The sequence below is a fragment of the Chanodichthys erythropterus genome, chromosome 18 (assembly GCF_024489055.1).
Source record: "Chanodichthys erythropterus isolate Z2021 chromosome 18, ASM2448905v1, whole genome shotgun sequence".
In the NCBI taxonomy this organism is placed as follows: domain Eukaryota; kingdom Metazoa; phylum Chordata; class Actinopteri; order Cypriniformes; family Xenocyprididae; genus Chanodichthys; species Chanodichthys erythropterus.
In genome coordinates, this window is record NC_090238.1 from 23,043,857 (window position 1) to 23,058,895 (window position 15,039).

General features: G+C 36.2%; 1 protein-coding gene across 3 annotated transcripts; it reads right to left on the reverse strand.

The window, feature by feature from the left end:
* Positions 1–856: 856 nt before the first annotated feature.
* LOC137006813 (uncharacterized) lies at positions 857–7,942 on the reverse strand. 3 transcript variants are annotated; one of them, XM_067367888.1, is made up of 8 exons: positions 7,465–7,942; positions 6,998–7,024; positions 5,344–5,480; positions 4,179–4,231; positions 3,119–4,081; positions 2,863–3,030; positions 1,862–1,957; positions 857–1,784 (listed from the first exon to the last, which is right to left on the reverse strand). In XM_067367888.1, the coding sequence occupies exons 5-8, from the start codon at positions 4,079–4,081 to the stop codon at positions 1,458–1,460; spliced, it is 1,554 nt and encodes a 517-aa protein (XP_067223989.1). In that variant the 5' UTR covers positions 4,179–4,231; positions 5,344–5,480; positions 6,998–7,024; positions 7,465–7,942; the 3' UTR covers positions 857–1,457. The 3 variants fall into 3 exon arrangements, with proteins under 3 accessions (XP_067223989.1, XP_067223988.1, XP_067223990.1); XM_067367887.1 differs by having other exon boundaries at positions 5,344–5,483; XM_067367889.1 differs by lacking the exon at positions 5,344–5,480.
* Positions 7,943–15,039: the final 7,097 nt, after the last annotated feature.

Consider the following 15,039-nt stretch of genomic DNA (forward strand, 5'->3'; position numbering starts at 1 on the left):
TGATTTTATCACCAGATAGTGGTTTTCTTCACTGATTTCTGAATTTTTTTTTTTTTTTTTTTTAAAAAAAGCAAGCGTGTTTTGTAGTATGACATTTGAGCCGAGGCTTCGGAGCTTGTGTCGAGCATAAATGCACACATGCACGATTAGGCTTTTATTTGAGCGCATAACATGAAACTGTGTGGTGCATAGTTGCTTCATCCAGTGAAATTTCTTTCACAGGACTTTAGCGGTTTCTTTTTTTTTCTAAACACCAGATGGATGGCACTGTTTCCAACACTCTCAAAGCCTTGAACTTTTTTCCAAAACAATGAAGGAAAAACCTCATTGCTTCATAAGGCTTCATTTGCTCATCACTAGTGTTTTACAAACACAATTAAAGCAACCAGAGAAAAACTAACATTAAAATGTCAAGAATCAAGAGCCCACACTGTAAACCCCGATAAGTTAAGATAACTCAAAAAATTTGAGGAAACTTATTACCACAAAACTTTTAAGTAGATAAAATTAATTGTTTTAAGTTAGTTACACTTAAATCCATAGAACAGATGAACTCAAAATTATTTATTTGAATAAACTTTTTTCTATGCATTTTAAAACTCAAATTTTATTAATCAGAAATTAAATATACAAAATAGTTTGGCTATATATATATATATATATATATATATATATATATATATATATATATATATATATATATATATATATATATATATTATATATATATATATATATATATATATATATATATATATATAACAATATTTTCAATTTTCAAGAAATATTACCTAAAAATTAAAATCTTATTCCTTAAACATTAGGAAAGAAGACAATTTCAAACTCCATTTGCGTAAGTATGTTTTATTTTGCAAAAGGAATTACGATTCAAACCTGAGGCATTAACATTGCTTAAATGCCATTACCTTTTGACAGCAAACGAAAGTGTCACAATGTATAAACATTTTAGAAATAAACAATAACAATGCATTTCAAAATGCATTTACACTGTTGATGTCTTTTTATGTCACAGATAGAACAGTTTTCTGAGCTCAGCATTATAACATGAGCTCTGTATACAATAGAATGTAACTGTATTAACAAATGAAAAGAACAGATAATAAAGTGTACAAGACTAGTGTATCCAGACATATAGAAAAACTCTTTACCAAGTAAATAATTTTTTTTTAAACAGCAATCCGGGTGCTAGTGGCTTTCAGTTACGCAATCCCAGTAAATACTAAGTGAACAAAAAAAGTCTGTTCTGGAAAATTCACAAGTGAAATAAAATACAATAAACATTCTCGTGTCCCAATGAATATTAAAATGAACATGAAAATCTCCACTGGGAAATTTAAAATCTAGAGCTCAGTTCTTAATAGTGCACCTACATTAGTCACAACAACTGAAAAAAATTAAAATATGTAAATTGTATAGAGCTCATACACACATTCCTCTTACTCCTTAATCAGAAGATCATTTTTTAGACTCAGCAATCTGGGTGCTAGTGGCTTTGAGTCATCCAAGCCCATTAAGACTTTTTGGATGAAGTTAAAGGTGTGGGTCAGCTCTTTGGGGTAGTTGAGATGTAATGCATATATCAACCCAAACATCAAAAGAAAAGCCTCAGCCAACCTGGAAATGTCCCTCAGAACAATGTCACCTTCCAGCACAATAGCAATCCCAGCAGGGTCAAACTGAGCAGTGGAACTCGAGTCTCCATTCACCATGCTGACAAGAGCTACGGCTGAATCCGCAATGTCCGGCTCATCCACCTCTTCAGTCTGAAAAGCATGAGAGAACTTCATGAGCATAAGTGGATAAATAATATTAAAATTCAAATGAGATATATAAAACCTACATTCCACATCTTGAAAAACACAGCATCATCTTCACGCAAAAAGACAGGGAGGGCTCGAAGTGCAGCTGTACGTCTGTTGTTAATATCATAGTGATCCTGAAAAAGACAGAACTATGTTAGTGGTCCAAGGGTTTTAAACCAGGTTTAAACAATTAACAGATAGCGGTGTAATACTTGTGCACATTAAAGGGATAGTTCACCCAAAAATGAAAATTTGATGTTTATCTGCTTACCCCCAGGGCATCCAAGATGTAGGTGACTTTGTTTCTTCAGTCGAACACAAATTATGATTTTTAACTGCAACCGCTGCCGTCTGTCAGTCAAATAATAGCAGTGGATGGGAACTTCTACTATAACAGTAAATAAAACTTGCTTAGACAAATCCAAATGAAACCCTGCGGCTCGTGACGACACACTGATGTCCTAAGACACGAAACGATCGGTTTGTGAGAGAAACCGAACAGTATTTATAGCATTTTTTATCTCTAATACACCACTATGTCCAACTCCATTCAGCTTCCGGTGTGTGAGGTCTGATCGCGCTCTGACAGCAGAAGTGATGTCTCACGCTCATTGAAGTATATGGGCGAGACATCACTTCCGTCATCAGAACGCGTTTTTTGACCTCACTAACAGGAAGCTGAATGAAGTTGGACATAGTGGTGTATTAGAGGTAAAAAATGATATAAATACTGTTCAGTTTCTCACACAAACCGATCGTTTCGTGTCTTAGGACATTAATGTGTCGTCACGGCCTGCAGGGTTTCATTTGGATTTGTCTAAACAAGTTTTATTTACTGTTATAGTTGAAGTTCCCATCCACTGCTGTTATTTGTTGACAGACGATGCAGCAGTTAAAAATCATAATTTGCGTTCGACTGAAGAAAAAAAGTCTACATCTTGGATGCACTGAAAGTAAGCAGATAAACATCAAATTTACATTTTTGGGTGAACTATCCCTTTAAGCAATTAACTATAAATGTAATCAACATAAAATTTACCAGAAGATCATAGGCACGAAAGATGCTTCTCAGTGCTTCTGCTGCCTTGCCAGTGCGGGCAGCCTTCTGCCTGTAAACAGCAATCAGACGAGGAGTATGTTTGTCCAGCTCTGCATAGAACTTGTTTTTCAAGCTGATATTAGTAATTCTGTGGAATTCTGCAGCAATCTGAAAGCAAGCATAACAAATAACACAAAAAAAATGTTAAACAAGAAAATAAAAGTAACAGACACACAAACACAACAGAGAAAATTACCTGAGATTCCAAACAAAGTGCAGGCCACTTTTTCAAAAAGTCCTTCACTGGTTGTGATGGGTTATCTACAATGATCTGTTTGCGACGCAGTGCAAATGTTGTTTGCATGAGTCTCTCTATCAGCACAAGACTTCTTTCTGTCTTAGACACTTCTTCAACTATTTGTAATCTTTGTTGTTCCAAGCTTTCAGCATTCTCTCCTTTTGGAAAATTTGGTAGGTAGTTTACCTCAGCTCGACGAGCTCTTTTGATGTTGGAGTGGGGAGACTCACTCTCTGGGTTATTTTGGCTTCTCTTCCCCGAGTTCACAGCCACCTCTTCACAACCAGATCTGCTGAGTTTTGTGCGATAGTTGCCCATCTTAAACTTTAAACTTGTCTTCCAGCCATACCATCCACAGTGACTTCCAGGTTCTGTGAGGCAGGGGTGCTTAGAAATAAGAGCCTCAGCTGCTTTAGCTACTTCTTTGTCACTGGGGTAAGCCTTAAAGCTGTGCATTGCCTTCGCCATATTTTCTAGAATGTCATGTTTTTTGCCTTTTGTTAATTTTAAGAACTTTCCACTGTTTTCATAGGCCGCATTTCCAGCTTCTAGGGTGTGCTCGACATCATATGAAAATTGAGGAACTGTGAACACATCAGGCCAACTCTGGTAGCGTCCTGGGGCATTAGGGAGTATTTCTGTTTCTGAAGTTGCAGTTGAGCTGACATCAGTCTCAGATCTGTGTACTCTCAATACAGCCTTCTCCGGCAGTTCTGAAATGTCTGTTAGAAAGCAGAGTTGCCCCCCAAAATCTGGGTCCTCATATTGGAGGCTGAAATCAAAATCAAGACGAGGTCTGAATTTCTCTTTAATCACTGTAATCAACTCTTCTACAGTACTTGGGCGTGTAGAAAGGGTCATCTTGTGGGCAATGTCAGGAGCAATGTAAACTCTCAGTAAAAGTTTCTGTGATTCTGCCATCTAGGAGACCAAAACAACAAGGTAAAAGACAAGTTAAACAAATAGTTTCAAGATGGACAGGACATGGATTGGATCTAGATAATGTAGAAGTCTTTACCTTATTGTAAAGGTAGAAATCGCTTTGGCGTCAACAGCAACTGGCCCTCTATGCTGTAGGCAGAAAGGGGGGATGTGTCACTCAAATCTGTTATTGTTTTAACAGATAGATCACCTAAACTCAGATTAAAGGCTCTTAGGTGTTCAACATAATGTGACTTGTGCTCCCTGCATAGGAAGGCCACGTGATCGTTCACAAGGAGGATTGACTCAGTTTTACAAAACTGAGGTAACCCTGCATCAAACCCAGCAGAAATATATTCCCCAGTAGAAATATTCGTCCCATCAATGGTGATTCTAGATGCAGAGTATATAGTGTTACTATCAGTCTTCTGTTTTATGTACTGTATTGCCACTTCAGGTAGTGTTGAAACTAAAACAGATGTCACTGTTGATGCCTGCAAATGTGGTTTGAAGAACGCTGGCGCGCTTAGATGATAAGCCATCATATGCTGGTGTCTGGTTGCCAGAGTCTTTAGCACATTTTTAAAGTTCTGCGTATCGTGCACAACCCGCTTAAAGAAGCGGTGTTTGCCTTCAAATCGCATGGTCCAAAAATGTATGAGAGGTCCAAAACATCTGATCAGTTCTGGGTAATGTTCGATGAAGTGATGCTTTGGCCGAAGCTTAAAACCTGGAAATACTTCAAGAAGAATTTCCCTGTGGTCCCTAATTTTAGTCTGTAGATACTGAATCATCTCTTCAGTAAATGTTGGAGACAGCACTAACTCCACAATGTCTTTCAATTCCATTAACACTGCCCATGCACTATCTCCCTCTGGTACCTCACTGCCAACCATAAACGGAAGCAGCCGAAGTAATGCAGCATTTTCATGACCGTTACCACCTATTGTCATTTTTGTGGTATAAGTTTTGGAAATTGGCTTTGGTTTATCAACCTTATCTGTGTGTTGATATGGGAATGATTCAATTTTCCTGTTCAAATAATCAAGCGTGAAGTGTTTCAGATGAATCATTTCCTGAATGCATAAAGCCAACTCTACTGGCACAATACCTTCAAGGAGGTCGTGGAGAATATCAGGGGGGAAACCAGTGATTGGATGAAAATACTGCAGCTTTTGTTTTAAGACACAGTCTGCTTTCACACCACAATTACTTTCCCCATTTCTACTGGAGACATTCTGGACATGCAGATCATGACTTACCTTAGTTCTCAGACTGAATTCACCCTCAGCAACATCATGCGATTGAAACTGGTCTTGAGTTGCCAGACAGAATCTGCACACATAGCCAGAACGAAATGACTGTACAAAGCCTGCCAATCCGTGAGCTGCAAGATTATCTGCTGCAACAAAAAGAACAGTGCCTTTAACAGATTGACCAAGAGACTCAATGAACACACCATCTTGTTCTAATGTACATATGTCTTGCATTAAAGGGCCAAGCACAGCTTCATAGCCACATTTCTGGACATCGGGAACTTTACACAGAACTGCCAGCTGTATCACATGTAAAGCTGATCGGTATTTGCTGGGTAGATCTGCAAGTACCCAGTACACCGAACAGAGTTTGTGTATTTTCCTCGAAGTACCTAATGGATTTGCAACTTCTATCTCATCGATGTAAATGAGCAGTGGCAATTTAAACTCCTCTGATGCTGACAACAGTTCATTTTCTTTAAAGTACAAACCATCTCTATGACTTGTGTACTGACTGAATTGTGAAGAATGTGATTCTTGAATTCTGTTAAGTACATCAGTATGTTTAAACAACAACTGAATCATAGGCAGTATAGGGACATATACGCCTGTGCGCCCAGGTGCTACAACATACTGAAACGGCATAACCATTGGGTAGTTTCTCTCAATAAAGGTTTTTCGTCGCTTATTTGAGGATAATTCTGCTCCTTTAGCAGTTGCACTGACAAACACATTTCTGTCCATAACAACACTAACAATTTCATCAAGAGCAGCTTCACTCACAGCATAGCAATGTTTCTGTAATACGTCATTAACTGCCTCTCTCAGCAGAGGTCTCGACAAAGAAAACAGATCACACAAATGCTCTACTATTTCCTGCGCAGCTATATCTGACACATGAAGTATAGCCTGCATCTTCAAAAACAGAGAGGCTAAATTGCGTTTTAGTTGCGCTTTTAATTGGCTTGTGTCACACTGTATATTGTCATCAATATCCAACATTTCTGCGTTCTTAGACTGAGTAGGATCCTCATATGAAGGCTCCGCAGCTGGAGAACTGCCATCATCATCTACAGCAACTACATCCTCAAAAAGGTCCAACCAAGTTGAACTAACATCTACTCCATGGGCCCTGGTTTTGTGGGAATTAAATGAGGAGTAGACATTTGTGCTATACCTACAGTTTTTATATGGACATGTTACCATTTCATGACTTCTCAAATGCCCTCTTAAATGACCAAAAAGATTTTTCTCTGAAAAAGGTTGCTTGAAACCACATAAAGGACATGTGTGCACCACCTGAACTTCTTGACATGTGTGCCTCTTATCCGTCTCATTATGAAATCGTGATACATGAATTTTTAGTGCATTGAATGAAACAAATGTGCAAATGCAAGAGTCATAGAGACACGGTAAAGGGCTAACCTTTGAAAAATGGCTATGTTGCAAACCATAATGTCTAAGTAACTGTGCTCGGGTGAGTGAGGAGGAATCGCATAACCTGCATTTCCAATCCATCACTCAAATATAAATCATGAAAATGACCAGATATAAATAAGAGCTATGCCATCCTCTGAAATCATTTGGAGATGTAAAAATGTACTTTTTGTCGTTACAGATGTATCTCCACCCCCAAATTCCAAAATGTAATTTTACTCACATATGCTGTGGTCTCACAAGTTTTAACCTGTAAAGAAAATAAAACCCCAAATTAATATTGAGACAGAGACATGTCAAAGACATACAACAGTTTCAGAATGGGGAACATTTGGCTTCAATTACAGGCTAATTTAATTCTAAACATTGGTTAAAAAACAAGTTAAGGTTGAATGAAAGTGGTTTTAATCTCTTTTTATGTTTCAATTTAAGTTATGTAACTGAAAAGCTTCAAGAAGCAACTGCGATAACCAACAGTGCCACAAAATAATATCCATGAATATATCAACTCTTTCCCTAAATTTTTTAATCACGCTACAAATTACATTGCAACATGTAAAGTGTACGTGATCATTGTATTAGGTCTATTTGCTAAACAAGCAACAAGTAAATCGTTTCAGTTTGATGATTAACGTTATACTGTCAAATTCTGACCCAGATTGCTTTAATTATTTTCTTAAATGTACTTACCAGATTATAGCCGCTAAAAAAACTGCAGCAAACACAGAAACGATGATGATGATGACAGATATCGATTCCACAGAACCACGTTGAGTCAACGGCTCCTGCATTACATGCTGGGATTCCAAAGTTAAAATCTGAGCGCTCAATTTCAAATGGGAATTCGTTGATATTTTTAGTCATTTGAGTAAAACATGAAATAAACATGGCATGATAGCCTACATGTAGATTTCTTTTCACAGCGTTTTACCTGCTAAAAGTTATGTTTTAAAATTAGGCGAATAGTGCACAAGTAACGTTAGAGACTTTTTCGTTGAATTGGCAGATTGTAACGCAATAGCTCATTACCGCCACCAAGAGGCAAAAATTAGGCTATTGGATTCGTTTTATTCTATTGTTATTTTTAGTCATTTGAGTAGGCTAAACCATGAAATAAACGAACATAGTCTAGCCTACATGTTGACTAGTAAAAATGGGCAAATAAGTGTATTGAGTACACACACACACAAATTTAATATTAAATTAATTTAATGTAATATAATTGAATTGAATAATTCTTACATATTTTAATTGAATAATTTAACAATCCTTAATCAATTATTCAATTAAAATATGTAAGAATTATTCAGTTCAATTTGATGGAATTTTACTATTAACTAACTCTTTAAAAAAAAAAAAAGTCTTTAAAATGTTTTTGAGTGTAGACTCTTCTTCGTTGAATTGGCAGATTGGAATGCAATAAAGCTCATTACCCCCACCAAGAGGCAAAAATGAGGCTATGATAATAAGATATTTAACTTATTTTATTTGAGTTACTAGAAGTTAAAATGACCAAATTGTTGAACACACTTAAAAGTTTTAAGTTGAATGAACTGTTTCACAGTTTTGAGTACAGTTCACTTATTTTTAATAAGTATGTTATACTGTTCGGGAATACAGTGCATCTAAAGCAAACGCTCACCTCCATAATGGTAACATCAAACTTTATTATTTTCTACAAAACACCCACCCAGGGGGACATTAACAGAACGTTCCCACATGGTCCTTATGTTATCAAGCTTTACTCAGCCTCAAGCCATCCTAGGTTGATATGACTTTCTTCTTTCTGATGAACACAATCAGAGATATTTTAATAAATATCCTGATGCATCCAAACTTTATAATGGCATTGAGCAATACCAATGAGTATGAGCTGAAGAAAGTGTCTCCATCCACATCCATCCATCATAAACATATTCCACACGGCTCTGGTGGGTTAATAAAGGCTTTATGAAGCAAAGCGATGTGTATGTGTAAAAAAATATCCATATTTAACAAGTTATAAAGTAAAATATCTAGCTTCTGCCAGACTGCCTTCCATATTCAAATTATGAGAAAAACAACTGGCGTTGCGTTAGTTAAGCTTTTTCCCTAAGTTGAATAGGGAAGGCATAGGATGGAGCGTAAGCTTTTTGAAAAGCAAGAGATTTACACTTTCTTCAAGTAGAATACAGAAGGCGTTCTGGCGGAAGCTAGATATTTTACTTCATAACTTGTTAAATATGGATATTATTTTTACACAAACGCATCACTTCGCTTCAGAAGGCCTATATTAACCCACCGGAGCCGTGTGGAATATGTTTATGATGAATGGATGGGGATGGAGGCACTTTCTTCACCTCATACTCATTGGTCCCACTCACTGCCATTATAAAGCTTAGATGCATCAGGATATTTCTTAATATTTCTCAGACTGTGTTCAACAGAAAGAAGAAAGTCATATACAGTGAGTAAAGCTTGGGGTAATTTTCATTTGAAAGTGAACTAATCCTTTAACTCTTTTTAAAGTTTACTTGTGAGTTCTTGTGGTAACAGTCAATCAGTCAGTAATTTGTATTTCTATGTTTGTGTAAATTAGTTACAGAATATTGCATTTTTTGTTGAGGTGATTGGCAAGAGCCGCAAAACAACCCGATGGCAGTACTGAGCACCCAGAGAAACCATGAGTAAAGACTGCAGATTGCCAGCACAGTAAATGCTGCAGTGATGGTGTATTTTTATAATTCAACCAGGAAGTTCCCTCGGTTCTCTCGACAAAACTTTGGCTCCACTGGCATTTGGATTTTTGCAAAAAATGAGTTCTGGGACCAGCAAAAGTTTATGATTTCTTACATGTTTTTTTTTTTTTTCAATATGATAAACTTCACAAATAAAAAAAAAATAAAAAACTCTTGAATCTTGAAGCATAAATACGATCAAGTTTTGAGTACGAATACATTGCAAGAGCATGATTATAAATATAACTAGGCTGTGAAAGTAGACCAGTACATTTCCTAATTGGTGTGATGACGTTTAATGTCCCAACATTCTCTGTAGTCCCATTTCGCCATTTGTTAGTCTTTTTCAAGACAAGTAAAAGCTTTTAAAAAATCACAAGGGAGTATAACTGATGTATTTCATGTTGTAGAAAAAAACATGAAAATATCTTTAGCTTGTGTTAACCATAGAACTTTCAACATCCTGAGTAACCAACTCAGGATTTAAACCAAAAACCCATTAAAAGAAACCAAGTACTAAAATGCTACCCACGTAGAAGGCGACGTTCTCAGGACCTTGCGCAACGTTCCTTAAAAGTTCTCTAAAGGTGATGAAAATTCCGAGCCTTTACAGAACATTAAGGTCGTTCCTTAAATGTCCTCTTTTGGTAAAGTACTGCAGTTCAAGGTTCCTTATATGACAACATTGTGCAAGGTCACGAGAACATCGCCTTCTACGTGGGTTTTTTATAGAAAATAATAAAGTTTGAAGTCACCGTTATGGAGGTGATCATTTGCTTTAGATGGGCTCTTGATTCTTGACATTTTAACATTTGATTTTCTCTGGCTGTTTTAACTGTGTTTCCAAAACATACTTGTTACAGCAAAAAAAAAAAAGTTTCTGATCAGATGAATTTGGTTGTTTAATTATGGTGATTTGATTCTCATGGAGTGTCCTGATCCTCTCTGGAGATTAAACTCTGAGTGTATTAACTGTTAGTTTTGTATTAATTAACAGTTTTTTTTAATTATTATTCATTATGTAGACAAAGCTTTGAGCAGTGCCCATTAGACTCACACTGACATCTTGAATCAGCTTATGAATATCAACAATGGTGACAATAAACAAAAATCTTTTTTTTGACTTTAGTAGCTTGTTTCGTGATGCTCAGAGTTAATCTGTTTATCTGAAAATATTGTCACCATTGTTGAGGATCATACGCTGATTCATGATGTCTGTGTGTTTCTACAGGATCCTGTCTGAATTTCCTCTGCATAATGATAAAAACTTTTAGAATATCAAAGCAAAACATTCGGGTCGCACACCGGACACGAAGCTCAGCGCCGCGCCACGTCTTTAAAATTCGAACGCATTGTTTTCTATGAGAGTACGTAGCATTTTCTTTCCTTTTGCTTTGTTGTGCCATTTTTCCATATATACTAACCGCAGTGTGAAATATTAAAGCATAGGCATGTAATGTTTCCCTGTTGACGTAAAACCCTCCCATTGTGCAGCTTTAAGACGCGAAGACGGCGTTTTCAAATTTATCCGCTTTGGAGAGAGTTTTCCAAAAGCTATGTTTTCGTTGACTTAAAACGCTGTCTCAGTGTGGACGGAAGGCCAAAACGGAGAGAAAAATATACGTTTTCAAACGAAAACGTATTAGTGTGGACATGGCCAAAGTCAGAGTGGTTTGTAATAAGTGAAGATGCTGAGATCTAGAGAGATCTGTTAGTGTTTAACGTTGCTTCTGTTATCTGAGTTTTGTGAGGTCACCATTGTGATGGAGAGTAGAGCCTGTGTTTTAGTCAATGATGAGACAAAAACATGTTTTGCTGCAAGTTACTTTATTTAAAGACAGTGTAGCTGGTGATGCAGTGATACAGTAGTTACATTAGCTCATGCATGTGATGTTGTCGGCTAATTACTTACTACAAGAGATTTGCATTTTTAAAAAAAAGTTTCATAATAATAATCCAAGAAATACCTGTAAAGAGTTTTTTTTTTGTAAGTCATTTAAATAAAATTAGTTTTTGTTTGAACAGCCACTTTTGTTAGTCAATTTAGCTCATCAGAAGGGCAGCAGGGACATATTTCCAAATAAAATATGGTTCCCGAATGTTCTATGAATGTCCGCCAAATAACACCCCCCAAACCTTTAAAGAACTCCACATCATGACCGTCTCTGAACGTACTGGGAACGTTACTAGGCAACGTCTTTAAAACCAGTGGGGACGTTCTGAGAATGTTCTGGGAATGTAAAATTTCTAGTGGGGTACCTTGTTGCTGAGTTTACAGAGTATACTTGTATACTTTAAAAAAGTATACTTGACTTATACTGACAGAAATGTCTAAGTATATTTGGCCTATACTTGTACTCGATATTTGATGAAGATAATATTTAATTATACTTAAGTATTCCAAGTATACTTGGCTTGTAGTTGTGTTTACTATTTTGATTGAGTCGCCTATTAAATACTTTTTTCACATATAGTTTTACATACTGTTTTATAAACTTACACGTTCTGGCATCCAATACAATAGATTTGTTTGAAAATATTGATTTATAAAGAAAACATGTTCCTGATTCTGAGTATATGAATTTTTGTGTAGTCCACTGGTATTGTTCATAGGAATTCACAAATCTTCTTAACTCTTTCCCCACCATTGACAGAAATTTCCAGCAATCCATGTTTTCACTCTTATATGGTTCATAACACAGCCAAAGCAGCAAAAATAATCGACAAAAGCATTGCTTGCGTGCATGTTATCTAACGGGATCATCAGACACTAAACAGCATCATAACTGCCAAATGTTACCAAATGAAATGTAGACCCAGGAAGAGGAACGACTGTGAAGCTTTGGGGATGTTGATGGTCGTAATTTACTCCATCTAGGTTTTGAACATCATTCTGAATCCCATCCGGACTTAGTCTTTAACAAAAAGGTGATTTTCAAAGCTTTTAATTCAGAAGGTTATATTCAACAACATAGGGGCCTTGAAATTTTTGTGAAAATGATCAAAAATGCTAACACTGGCTGGCAGCAAACTTTAAAAAACCACTGGCAGAGAAAGTTTTATAGTTCAGTTAAAGGTATATTTCAATTATACAAATTAATACCCAAATAGGAATATAGTAGTACACTTAGGGGTGGTTCCCCAGACAAAGATTAAGCCGAGAATAAAATGGCCCTTTAAACCAGAATAACAGAAATTTGGTTTAAAATAGTCCTAGACTTAGTCTAGTCCAGAGTTTAATAAGCTGATTTCCTGGAGGAAGACTAGAGCTATTCCAGGACTAAATTGAGGCTTAAATTAAACCTACCAGGAGGCAGGTTTAACTTCAGATTAACATTGTGTTTCAAAGAAGACTCACGTATTACTTTGATATATATCAATATTGATATACACTGTATATATGTATATACAATATATTATTATTATTTTTTTTTTTTTTTTTTGGTGCTGTTCACTTTATTTATACAATTTATTTTGATTTAACACCATTGTTTCTGGTTCAAATGTGATTGTTTCATGTTAAATTGACTTGAAATGGTTACTAGAACTCACTTGATGTTTTCATTTTGAAATAACATGTTTCTGTCATGAAACTGGACTTTCACTTCCCATCATGCTTTGCACCGGGCTCAATTGGGAGAGTAAATGTTGAAAAATTGTTATTTTTATGCATTTTTTAGAAAGATGAGAATATGGAGAGACTTCTTACTGTAAAATGTTCTATTATGTAAATTTTTTTGTTATGTTAATGTTTTTTTGGTGATTACCGTTGTGGTGAAGTGTAGAGCTTGTGCTTGAGTTGAGGACCTGCTAAAGATTTTTTTAGTTTTTTTTTAAATATATATATAATGAAACAACCATTATGATAGTGCTTTGCAATTTTAAGATTTTCTTAGTTCATTCCATGTTTTCTAGGCAACCTCTCTCATGCTAATTCAGATTAGCACAGTTGGATTTAAATTAATCTAGTTTATTTTAATTCAAGACTCCAGGTTTTAGTAATCTGAATTTAATCTGTGTTTCAGAAAACTATTTTTATACCACGATTAACTATTCTGGATTAAGGCCTATCCTGGTTTAATTTAAACCCTGCCCAGGTAACCGCCCCATAAAGTGCAAAAATAATATAGTAAACTATAAGTATGATGTTAAGTTCACTTAAAGAAAACGTACAAGTATACTTGCAGTATAAAACGTCAAAACTAATAGTTTACTGAAAGTATACTTTCATAAACTAAAAAATGTGCTACATGCATTTAACTAGTAAACTATCAGTATACCTAAAAGTGCACTTGTATAGTTACAGTACAAATGAAAAACAGTTAATGGGCCCTATTTTAACAATCCAAGCACATGGTCTAACGCAGATGGCTCAGGTGCACTTAGGGCATGTCCGAATCCACGTTTGCTAGTTTAACAATGGAAAAAATGGTCATCGCGCCAGGCGCAGGTTGTACCTATTCTCTTAATGAGTCATGGCTGTGTTTTGGGTGTAACGCGCAATAAACCAATCAGTCTCCCATTCCCTTTAAAAGCCAGTTGTGCTTGCACCATGGTGGATTCGTTATTTACATGGCAGAATTTGCAAGCGGAAAGACTGAATGCTTCTCCAGAGAGGAATCATTTTATTTTTAATATTTAAAAATGTTTGTATGCTGTTGCTCATCCCTGTGTGTGTAACAAGCAGAGTGAACGCATGTTATGCACCCGCCTATAGGCACATATGACTAACTAACTTTTTTTTTGTTAACTTTAAATAACAAAAAAAATACTACTTAGTCGTTTTCAGTTGCCTCAAAACAGCAACGCGCCAACAATGCACCTGAACACACCTCGTTTTCAGACCAGCACGCCCCTGGGCGAACAGATGCTTTTGCTATTTAAACAACGTGGTGATGGATGTGAAAACGATAACTGCATCGGGCTAAAACAAGCAAAAAACACTTGCGTCGCACCTGCCGTCGCATTGCACCGGGTGTATGATAGAGCCCATAGGCTAAATGAACTTTACTTAAGTATATACTTAATAAGGCACTGATGTTTGCCTACAGAACAACCACTGGCTCTGCACCACACCTTAACTCACTAGCTCAGACTTATGTGCTTTCCAGAATCTTGCATTCTGCAAGTGAACGATGCCTTGTGGTGATCCTAAAGAGGCACAAAATCACTTTCACAGACCTTTACCTTGACTCTTCCCTGCTGGTGGAATAACCTGCCTAACTCAACCCGAGCTGATGAGTCTTTAGCCATTTTCGAGAAACAGCTGAAGGTCTTTTTCATTAATACATGACCCATTAATACTAACACCTACTGTTCTATTCTGTATATCTATTTATTTTTTATTTATAAAAAAAAACTGGCTAAAAGTACTGTGTGTGTGTATTGTGCTAGACTAACTGGGAATTGTCACAGCAATTGCATTGTTCTGTTGTTGGTTTGATTGCTTCTATTGTTCTCTTCATTTGTAAGTCCCTTTGGATAAAAGCGTCTGCTAAATGATTAAATGCAAATGTAATAAAATGAACTTGAAAAATACTTACAAAGT

Bases quoted from the DNA above. Each gene is read 5' to 3' on its own strand.
- LOC137006813 (XM_067367889.1), bottom strand. From the start codon at position 4,081: ATGGCAGAATCACAGAAACTTTTACTGAGAGTTTACATTGCTCCTGAC. The intron at 3,031-3,118 runs GTAATTTTCTCT...GCTTGCTTTCAG, and splicing joins CACTTTGTTTGGAATCTCAG to ATTGCTGCAGAATTCCACAG. The intron at 1,958-2,862 runs GTAAATTTTATG...TGTCTTTTTCAG, and splicing joins TTCGTGCCTATGATCTTCTG to GATCACTATGATATTAACAA.